This window comes from Microtus pennsylvanicus, chromosome 1 (assembly GCF_037038515.1).
Source record: "Microtus pennsylvanicus isolate mMicPen1 chromosome 1, mMicPen1.hap1, whole genome shotgun sequence".
Classification (NCBI taxonomy): domain Eukaryota; kingdom Metazoa; phylum Chordata; class Mammalia; order Rodentia; family Cricetidae; genus Microtus; species Microtus pennsylvanicus.
This window is the reverse complement of record NC_134579.1, coordinates 62,752,698-62,763,133: the sequence shown is the minus strand read 5'-3', so window position 1 is coordinate 62,763,133 and position 10,436 is coordinate 62,752,698. Positions and strand designations below refer to the sequence as shown.

The 10,436-nt window shown below is 43.1% G+C and overlaps 1 protein-coding gene across 5 annotated transcripts; it reads left to right on the top strand.

Moving 5' to 3' along the window:
- Positions 1-15: 15 nt before the first annotated feature.
- Positions 16-9,324, top strand: Wdr53 (WD repeat domain 53). Of its 5 annotated transcripts, none has more exons than XM_075966939.1 (4): positions 120-135; positions 1,895-2,004; positions 4,698-5,193; positions 8,699-9,324. In XM_075966939.1, the coding sequence occupies exons 3-4, from the start codon at positions 4,714-4,716 to the stop codon at positions 9,293-9,295; spliced, it is 1,077 nt and encodes a 358-aa protein (XP_075823054.1). In that variant the 5' UTR covers positions 120-135; positions 1,895-2,004; positions 4,698-4,713; the 3' UTR covers positions 9,296-9,324. The 5 variants fall into 5 exon arrangements, with proteins under 5 accessions (XP_075823039.1, XP_075823045.1, XP_075823054.1 ...); XM_075966948.1 differs by lacking the exon at positions 120-135 and adding an exon at positions 142-385; XM_075966924.1 differs by lacking the exon at positions 1,895-2,004 and having other exon boundaries at positions 16-135.
- Positions 9,325-10,436: the final 1,112 nt, after the last annotated feature.

The following is a 10,436-nucleotide window of genomic DNA, read 5'->3' as shown; positions in this document are numbered from 1 at the left end:
ACGCCCAGCTCGTTCGCCGAGCCTCTCAGCCCGGAAGTGACTGCTCCGCGAAGGCGCCTCGCTCCCTAAGCTTGACGGGATTGGAGGCTGAGTGTGAGGTCATCACTAGGCGCCGGCCGGGAACGGGAAGCCCAGGTATGAGGCTGTTGCCAGTGGGTTCGATTTACTCTCTAGAGTTTTTTTCTCTTTTTCGACTAATGGCCTTGAGTGGGCTCTCCTTGGCCTCTCTTCCTCCGGAGTTTCCTGTTTCATTTGCCTCCTGCTCAACCTCCAGTTTGTGCACGACACTTCCCTTTTTTGCTCGCCAGTTAGTTCGTGCATCTTTACTTCTATTGGACCCATTTTCTTTACCTTTGGGCAGTTGAGAACCTCTTGTCTTGATCAGGTTAGATAGTATTTTACTTATTTACTTTATTTTTTTGGTGTTTCGAGACACGGTTTCTATGTGTAGCTTTGATTGTCCTGAACGAGCTCTGTAGACCAGCCTGGCCTTCAATTCAGAGATCTTCCTGCCTCTTCCGAGTGCTAGGATTAGGATTAAAGACTCCAGTCTTTTGGGGGACAGGACCGTAGGGACTCCCCGAACATCTGTACCAGTACTCCTTTCTAAAAGTAAGGTGACAAAATTTGCTTCGTAAATACGTGGCGAAAAACAAGTTTAGATAATCCCAAAGTGTCATTTAAATAGTAAATGTCACAATCTTTTTGGACAAAATAGAGTGTGCTCAGATCCATCTCTTAGTAAAAAGATTAAGGAAATGTGTTTTGTGTTCTGTTTTAATTTGTTAAACAGTCCCAGGAGGGAGAATAAAGTGGAGGCATAATGATGGTTTTCAGGGAGGAAAGAAATCCTGCATTATTTAGTCATACTACGTTTCCAAAATTTAAAGAGTACTTAGAAAAAGAATAATAGAGGGTTGAAGTGATGGCTGAGCCTATAAGAGCACTTGCTGCCCTTAGGGAGGACCTGGGTTCATTCCCATCACCCAGGTAGAGGCTCAAGGCCACCTGTAGCTGTAGTTTGAGGTGAGCCAAGGCCTCTTCTGGTTTCGTACGTGCCTGGGATGTACATGCCATGCCCAGAAAGTCAAAGAACTACAGGGTGAGCATGCCTGGTAAGAGGTTTAATCTGGCTTTATAATTCTCTATTGAGTGATTATTATACTAGGGCTCACAGGCTCAATAGTCAACTCGGTGTCATGCAATCCTTATGTAGTAAGAAGTCTTGCCTGAGATCCACCTATGTGTAATTCACTTCCTGTTTTTTAGTAAAAACAAATGGGCAGCGACTACTTCCCTACTCTGGTATAATTACATGCTTATTACTTGCCGATCCCGTCCTCAGAACGTCTTTCACCTAATTAAGTAGCCCAGATGCTTGTCTGTTTTGTCTCCTAGTTTTAGTGTTTTTCAGTCTGTCCACATCAGGACTCCCTTTAGGAAACCCAAATCTTTGAGAAAGTGTTGACTGTCACAGTAATGACCATTTCTCCGTGGTTCCTGGGTGGTGAGCCAGATTCTGTCTGAATGGCAGTTACGTTTCCTTTAACTGGTAGATCTGAAAAGGAGAGAAAGAACTACACAGAATGATGATAGAAAGGCATGAACAAGGCACTGTGGTACAAAGAGTCTATAACTCTGGCTGCCTGGGAACCTCAGGCGAGAGACCACACGAGCCAGGAATTTGGGACCAAACTGGGTATAACAGAGTCAGTCAGTTTCTGCTTCTCCCTCTCTCCGAGGCTTGTACACTTAAATAGCAGAAATCCATAAATAAAGGTGTGACTGAAGAAAGGCACTGATAGTAGAGATCATTCATCATTTATCACATATTGTTATCTTGTCTTAGAAGGATCTAATGATATCATTCTGTTCTCTATCCCGCAACCACCAGACGGACTTTGTCTGTGTAGCCCTGGCCGTGCTGGAACTCACTCTGTAGAACATGTTGGCCTCTAACTCAGAGATCTACCTGCATCTGCCTCCCGAGTGCTGGGATTAAAGGTATGTGCCACCTTTGCCTGGCTGTTGTCCTTTACCCGTTATTCAGATGACTTAGTGGCATCTTACCACTCAACTAACATCAGGGTACTCTCAAAGCAGAAAAGGGTCGCCTTTCTCACTCACTCTCTTGTTTTCTTGTTACCAGTCTTCACCTACTGTTTATGAGCCACACCTGTTCCCTTGCCCATGTCATTACGCACTCTACCTGCTCAGAACTGCCCCTTGTGGCATCCCACCCTTTAATAAAACACTCTTAGCATACCTCACTTTGTTCTTATGCACTCCGTGATCTCATCGGGAGTTAGAGGAAGTGACCTATTATCTTATTAAAGTAATCCATAATTGGATATGAGTAAACTCTGTGCTTTACCCTTTTAAGCAACTGCACAGGAAAAGGCCAATGTACTGACTTGGTAAACAAGTGAGAGAATATTGACCTTAACCTATTTCTACTAGTTGTCCAGTCCAAGTGTAGAAAACCAAGAACAGCGGATTGCAAACAACCCATGTCTAGATTGTTTTGACTTAACTTTTAAGAACCTTTTCCCCATAGCCATTTGCCACAGCATTCTGAGTGTTTGACCCTTTTCCCCCCTCAAAGGTCTCAATATGTGGCCCAGAGTGGCCTAGAACTCAAAATCCCTGCCTCAGCCAGATTACAGGTGCTGTGCTACCAGGTCTGGCTTGTTTAACATTTATGATAATGGTCTTTGGATATGTTTTACAGACCAAGTAAACAAATGATTTTGGAGGGCTGGAGAGATGGCTCAGAGGTTAAGAGCACTGACTGCTCTTCCAGAAATCCTGAGTTCAATTCCCAGCAACCACATGGTGGCTCACAACTATCTGTAGTGAGATTGGATGCCCTCTTCTTGTGTGGAGGCGTACGTATATTGCTGATAGAGCACTTGTATACATAAAATAAATAAATCTTAAAAAAAGCAATCAAACAAAAAAACTGAATGATTTTAAAGGCTCTAGTTGGATCACTAATAAATATTATGCATGATAATTGTTGGTTGGCTAGAGTGAAAAGGCTCACTGGGTATTTATTTTAACAAATTTTTATTTATTTGATATGTATGAGTATGTATTCATGGGTACCGTGCGCATTTCTGGTGCTCTCAGAGGTTCAAAGAAAGCACTGGATCCCCTGGGATTGGAGTTACTCTGCTTGTGAGTGGGGGTGCTGGTATCCAAAGCCAGTCCTCTGCAAAAGCAACAGATCAGGTTCTCTTAACCACTGACCACCTCTGAGGCCCCAGATGAATATATACATTTTTGAGGTTTTCCTAACTTTTTTTTAGATTTATTTATTATTTATTATGTATATAGTATTCTGCCTGTATGTCTGCTACAGGCCAGAAAAGGGCACCAGATCTCATTATGGATGGTTGTAAGCCAACATATGGTTACTAGAAATTGAACTCAGGAACTCTGAAAGAGCAGCCAGTGCTCTTAACTGCTGAGCCATCGCTCCAGCCCTGGCTTTCCTAACTTTTTTTTTAAATATTTATTTATTTATTATGTATACAATATTCTTTCTACATGCAGAAGAGGGCACCAGACCTCATTACAGATGGTTGTGAGCCACCATGTGGTTGCCGGGAATTGAACTCAGGACCTTTGGAAGAGCAGGCAATGCTCTTAACCGCTGAGCCATCTCTCCAGCCCCTTTCCTAACTTTTTTAACAGTCCCATTAATAGTTCTTTATTATTTTTCTGATTATATAAGTGATCAATGAATACCCATGCGAGTTAGAGTCTGGAAATTTAGTGTCCTTGTGTGCCCTCCCCCATCCCCTAGTGCTTAGAGTTGTACTGTTCTTGGGTCTTTAATTAAGGATTAATGAAAAGATTTACTACTAGATCCATTATGGAGGAAATGATCAGAACTATATTGTTGTTTGTAATAGCCCTCTTAACCATAAAATCTATTCATTGACTAACTTCTCATGCTTTGGGGTAGAAGTTAGCGAAAAGTACCTTTAAAATTGAGTCAATTGGGACTGGAGAGATGACTCAGCAGTTCAGAGCACTGACTGTTCTTCCAGATTACCCAGGTTCAATTCCCAGCATCCATATGGCCGCTCACAACTGTCTGTTGAGGGATCTGGCGCCCTCACACCAGTGCACATAATATTAAATAAATTATTTTGGAAAATAAATAATATTGAGTTAATGTCTTCCAAAAACAAACAAGAAAGGATAAAATTAGTAAGATTAGGAAACCTGCAAAAGCTTACACCTGCTAGTCAGCATGTATTTGTGTCTCCTGTGGATAGCTATGCTAGAGAAGCAGAAATACTAGACACGGCTTATGTTTACCCAGAATTTTGTAAGTCTAATCTTTAAATGTCCTTTGAGAGGAGAGGACAAGGGGATAATTGAGCTTTTAAACTCTCTTTAAAAACTGTTCAAGTGTTTGTTTGGTTTTTTTTAATATTTATTTATTATGTTTACAATATTCTGTCTGTGTGTATGTCTGCAGGCCAGAAGAGGGCACCAGACCTCATTCCAGATGGTTGTGAGCCACCATGTGGTTGCTGGGAATTGAACTCAGTACCTTTGGAAGAGCAGGCAATGCTCTTAACCACTGAGCCATCTCTCCAGCCCCCTCAAGTGTTTGTTATATTTGTCTCATCGCTTCAGGTTCTGGTATAAAATCTGATACAGGTTTTCTCCCTCTTCAGAGTTCTGAGGGCCATCATGGCAGTCAAGTGGACCGGTGGACACTCTTCTTCTGTCCTCTGCCTAAACGCAAGCAAAGATGGGCTGGTGGCTTCAGGAGCAGAGGGTGGAGATCTTGTGGCCTGGGGTGAAGATGGGACTCCGTTAGGACACATGCAGTTGGAAGGGGCTGATGATGTTACCAGCGTCCTGTTTTCCCCCTCCTGCCCCACCAAGCTCTATGCCTCCCATGGAGAAAGCATCAGTGTACTAGATGTCAGGTCTCTTAAAGGGGCCCTGGACCATTTTCATGTGAATGATGAAGAAATCAATTGTCTTTCACTAAATGAAACGGAAAGTCTGCTGGCTTCTGCTGATGACTCTGGAGCAATCAAAATCCTGGACTTGGAAAAGAAGAAAGTCACCAGGTCCCTGAAGAGACATTCTAACATCTGTTCCTCTGTGGCTTTCCGACCTCAGCGGCCTCAGAGCCTGGTGTCATGCGGCCTGGATATGCAGGTGATGTTTTTGCAAAGAGCACTTGGGTAATTTCTGAGCAGGATTTGCTAACAAAATCAAATATGTATTTGGTTGGTTTCCTTGGCAGTTCTGGGAATTGAACTGGGGGCTGTACATGATAAACGTGTACTCTTCCACAGAGCTGTATCCCCAGCCCCTAGAATCAAATTATTTTCTAGTCTATCCTAACATTTCTTATCCAGTTATGAACTATAGCCTTAGTACTACCATGAGTGCTAACCCGACAGAACCTACTCTATTTTATTCATTAGCGCTTTGTCTTCCTTTGCCCATCGTTAGACATTCTAAGACCTTAGGATTCAAATGCCTGAGTGTAAAAATTGCTTTAAACAAAGAAGGGGTAGTTTTATGTCAGCGAAACAGACAAAAGGGGGGGGAGGTACTGAATGTAGAGTTGTTCCACACACGCTCTAGAAACTCTTTTTTTGTCATTGTTTTTCAAGACAGAGTTTCTCTGTATAACACCCCTGGATGTCCTGGAACTCTCTGTAGACCAGGCTGGTCTCGAACTCACAGAGACTCACCTGTCTTGGCCTCCTGAGTGCTGGGATTAAAGGTGTGTGCTACCACGCCCAGCTTCTAGAAACTCTTAAATGGTTTGAATGTATGTGAGGGTGGGAGATGGAGCAGAAAACCTTGAAAACACGTTACTTGAAATGCCTGTGGGTGACCAGAAGCAGAGCACAGTGTGCAGTGCTGGACTCTGGAAGCAACATCACAAATTAGCCTGCCTTCAGAGGAGACCGCTAGGGAGGAGATGGAGGCGTGAAGCACGTTGTATAGGGAAAGCTGGTGGGTTTTTGTTTTGTGTTCTCACAGGAGCAGGTCTTGGTTAATATGAGAGTTTTTAGATAGCTTGAACTTTCCCAAAGCAACTGTCCTTCCTCCTGCAAGAGAAAGATCTCATCACTAGGGCTGAGTGCTTAGGACTTTTAAGTGCTTTTCACTTTGCAAATACTAGTCTTCATTCTAGTCACGCCCTCCTAATTCTTGTTCCTTCTCAAAATTTCATTTTATGTGTACAGATGTTTTGCCTGCATGTATGTGTTGCACTGGCTTTGGGCCTGGTATCTGTGCAGGTCAGAGTTGAGCATTGGGTACTCTGGAGCTACAGTTACAGACAGTTGTGAGCTGTCACATGGATGCTGAAATTTAAACCAGAGTCCTCTTGAAGAGCAGTTTGTTTAACTGCTAAGCCTTATCTCTAGCCACCTGTTGTTCCTTTTTAAAAATTTTTATTAGATGAACCACCTGCCTAGAAGCAGCCTTAATTCTCTACCCTCCAAATCCAATGCTTTTTCTCTATTATAAGAGTTACTTAAAGTATCATCTATGCTTGAAGTAGTGATGTACACCTTTAATCTCAGCTCCTCTCCTGGGAGGCAGAAGCAAGCAGATCTCTGTGAATTGGAGGCCAGATAGAGCTACATCATAGCAAGTTCCAGGACAGCCAGAGCTATGAAATAGAGAAACCCTGTCTCAGAAACAACAGCAGTAGCAGCAGCAGCAGTTTTGCCAGGTGGTGATGGCAGACATCTTTAATCCCAGTACTCTCAGGAGACAGAGGCAGGTGGGTCTCGGAGTTTGAGGCCAGCCTAGTCTACAGAGCAAGTTCTAGGACAGCCAAGACTACAGAGAAAAACCCTGTCTTGAAAAACTGAAGGAGGAAAAAGCCAGTATCCATCATAGCGGCGCTGGAGGGCATGGCAGTGGAATGAGTAGGTGTCCTATGTGCGGGGCCACGTCCCAAATAGTAAGGAAGCCCTGGAAAATATTTGCAGTGCCTCTGTAGAAATTCTATACAGAATCATTCGATATAGAATTATTCTGGGTGTTTTTGTTTTTCAAGACAGAGTTTCTTTATGCTGCTCTGGCTGTCCTGGAACTAGCTTTGTAGACCAGGCTGGCCTCCAACTTAAGAGATCCGCTTGCTTCGATTCCAACCACTGGGGTTAAAGGTGTGTGTCACCACCAGGATCCATCTGTATTTATAGGACACAGTTTCCCTACAACCTACATCTAGGTCTTGACCAAACCCTTCCTAAATCTGTGTTCTCTACCCTCAGGTTGGATCTTTCTCCGATTTTTAAGAAGCGTCTGTGTAGCCAGGTGACTTGGTTATAAATATTCAGATGTAGTGTGTTTTGACTAATCGTTCTTTCATCCTTCGGCTATACCAAATTTCATCACTGACTCGTTAGTCGTTAGGTGTGGCAGTGAGATCTACAGAAGTGACCTGTAATAGATTGGAAATAGGCTGAAGAGAGGCTCATTGATAAGAGTTCACTCTGCTCTGGCAGAGGACCTGAGTTGGCTTCCCAGCACCCATGTTAGATGGCTCACAACTGCCTGTAACTTCAGCTGCAGAGGATCTAATGCCCTCTTCTGGACTCTTGAGGCACTGGTATTCACACACACACATGCATACACAGAATAGTAAAATAAATCTTTCTGGGGTAGACATGGTTGTACATGCCATCTCAGCATTTGGAGGCAGAGGCAGACAGATCTTTACGAGTTCAAGGCCAGCCTGGTCTCCAAAACAACAACAAAAACCCAACTTTTTTAAAAAATGGACTTCAAGAATTTGGCATTTTGTCTCCAATTCTATGTGAGACATTTTAGGGGCTTGAGAGCATTCTTAAATGTGCTATAAAAGGCAGGGCTAGATAACTGCTATTTTGATTTGCCTGGTAAAGTTTCACTGTATAGCAGAGGATGACCTTGAATCCCTACCTCTACCTCCAAATGCTTGGTTTGCTGGCTTGTACAACAATACTTATCCCAAAATAAGATTTTTCACTGAGTTAAAAAAGTCTGAGCTAGACATGGTGATGCATGCTTGTGATCCTGGCCCTGGGCAAACAGGCAAAAGGGTCACCGTGAGTTCACAGCCAGCTGTCTACATAGTCACACCTGGTTTGAAACAAACCAAGAATTTGTTTGGCAGATCAAATAGGAAATATACAAAAAAAGGGGTTTTGTTGTTATTTTGTTTTTTGAGACAAGGTCTCACTAATGCATTGGCTGGTCTGTAACTGGCTCTGTAGACGAGGCTGCCTTAGACATATAGAAACCCACCTACCTCTACCTCCTGAGTGCTAGGGTTAAAGGCATGTGCCACCATGCTAGCTGGCTTGTTTGTTTTCCTCTTTCTTTTCTTCCTTCCTTCCTTTTTTTCTCTAAATTTGGTGAGTGATGCTGGGGCTTGTGTCCAGGTTTTGCAGGTTCTGCCACTGAGCTATGTCCTCAGCCCAACAAGTATACTTTCATGGGGTCTTTCCAGTAACAGCTTTTAGTCTCTGGCTTTGTAAATCCTACCTCTGCCTCTGTATTCTCATTTCAGTCTAGTGTCAAGTAGCAGCTTTTGACCATTTAAAATGGTACAGGAACTGTGTGGTATTTATTAGGAGCTCAGGATGCACTGTAGTTGACCAACAAGGCTAGATCACTGTGTGACTGTGTAACTTTGCCTTGTTTAAAGGTGATGCTGTGGAGTCTTCAAAAAGCCCGACCCGTCTGGATTACAAATTTACAGGAGGATGAAACAGAGGAAACAGAAGGGCCCCAGTCCCCTGGCCGGCTCCTAAACCCTGCGTTAGCCCACTCTGTCTCGGTGGCATCGTGTGGCAATATTTTCAGCTGTGGTGCAGAGGATGGTAAGGTGCGCATCTTCAGGGTGATGGGAGTCAAGTGTGAGCGAGAATTGGGATTTAAGGGTCATACTTTGGGGGTATCCCAAGTCTGCTTTCTGCCTGAGTCCCATCTGCTGCTTACTGGAGGGAACGATGGAAAGATACGCTTGTGGGATGTGAGCGGTGAAATGGAGAAGAAACAGAAGAGTCCTGCAAAACACACCCACAGAAAGAAAGCAAAAAGAGCAGCTTGCCCCAAGCAGGGTGGGAACTCAAGCGCCGCAGGAGCGGATGAGGAGAAGCATGCAAAGATTCTGCCAAAGCTCGATATTGAACATGGAGAAAAAGTGAACTGGCTCTTGAGCACAAAAATAAAAGGGCAGCAAAGTATATTAGTGGCCGATCAGACGAGTTGTATATCTTTGTATCCCTTAAGTGAACTTTAGGGCCAATAAAAAGCACTGTAAGAACTCTGGTAAGTCTTTTTGGTTTTTTGTTACCTCCTTGCTTATTAAGACATCCTCACATTTGTAGCCCAAGCTAGTCTGGAACTCACTACATAGCACAGGCTGGCCTCAAACTTGTAGCAACCCGGGGCTGGAGAGATGGCTCAGTGGTTAAGAGCAATGACTGCTCTTCCAGAGGACCGAGGTTCAATTCCCAGCACCCACATAGCAGCTCACAACTGTCTGAAGATCCAGTTGCAGGGGATCTGACACCTTCACACCAATGCACATAAAAGTTAAATAAACCCTAAAAAATATTTAAAAAAAAAACAATTTGTAGCAATCCTCTTGTCTCAGCCTCTATATTCTGAGAGTACAAGCATGAACCACCTTGTACTCTCTCCTGAGAACCTTATTTTTTAGGTAAAAAAATATCTTGCTTTAAACTATTTGTCATGTGTAGAATCATATTAGTTTGAAGAAGATTGTTGGATAATATTTCATATAGTGTTTTTTTTTTCGAGGCAGGGTTTCTATGTGGTTTTGGAGCCTGTCCTGGAACTAGCTCTTATAGACCAGGCTGGTCTTGAACTCACAGAGATCCTCCTGCCTCTGCCTCCCAAGTGCTGGGATTAAAGGCGTGCGCCACCACCGCCCGGCAATATTTCATATAGTGACATTAGAGTTTGGGTATAGAGATTGAGTATTAACTATTTACCAACTGTTCACTGACTTAATTGTGCCAGATATTTTACACAGAATTTCATTTTTTCTCATATAAAGTTTGGGGCTTTTACTGTGTTCTTATCTTACTTTGATTTCTCTTCTGATAAACAGGCACACATGTAGACAGAACACTGTATACATAATAAATAAATCTTAAAAAAAATATCTTAGAAGTAATAAAATATCCAAGTAGATGGTGCATGCTTGTAATCCCAGCATTCAAGAACTTGACTGATTTGAACTACTTAGTGAGACCCTGTCACAGAGAGAGAAGTTAAAAAAGGGGGGAGGAAAGGAAGGAGAGATGGAGACAGATAGGGAAGGGAAGGAAAAGAAGGGTTTCTGGTTTGGTTTTTGTTTTTGTTTTGGTTTGGTTTTTTTTGAGGCAAGTTCTTTCTGGATGTCTTGTTGCTCA

What these genes read in the sequence shown, in the direction of transcription:
- Wdr53 (XM_075966924.1), top strand. Translation starts at nt 4,714, where the DNA reads ATGGCAGTCAAGTGGACCGGTGGACACTCTTCTTCTGTCCTCTGCCTA. An exon ending in CATGCGGCCTGGATATGCAG is followed by an intron (nt 5,194 to 8,698) that starts GTGATGTTTTTG and finishes CCTTGTTTAAAG; the next exon opens with GTGATGCTGTGGAGTCTTCA.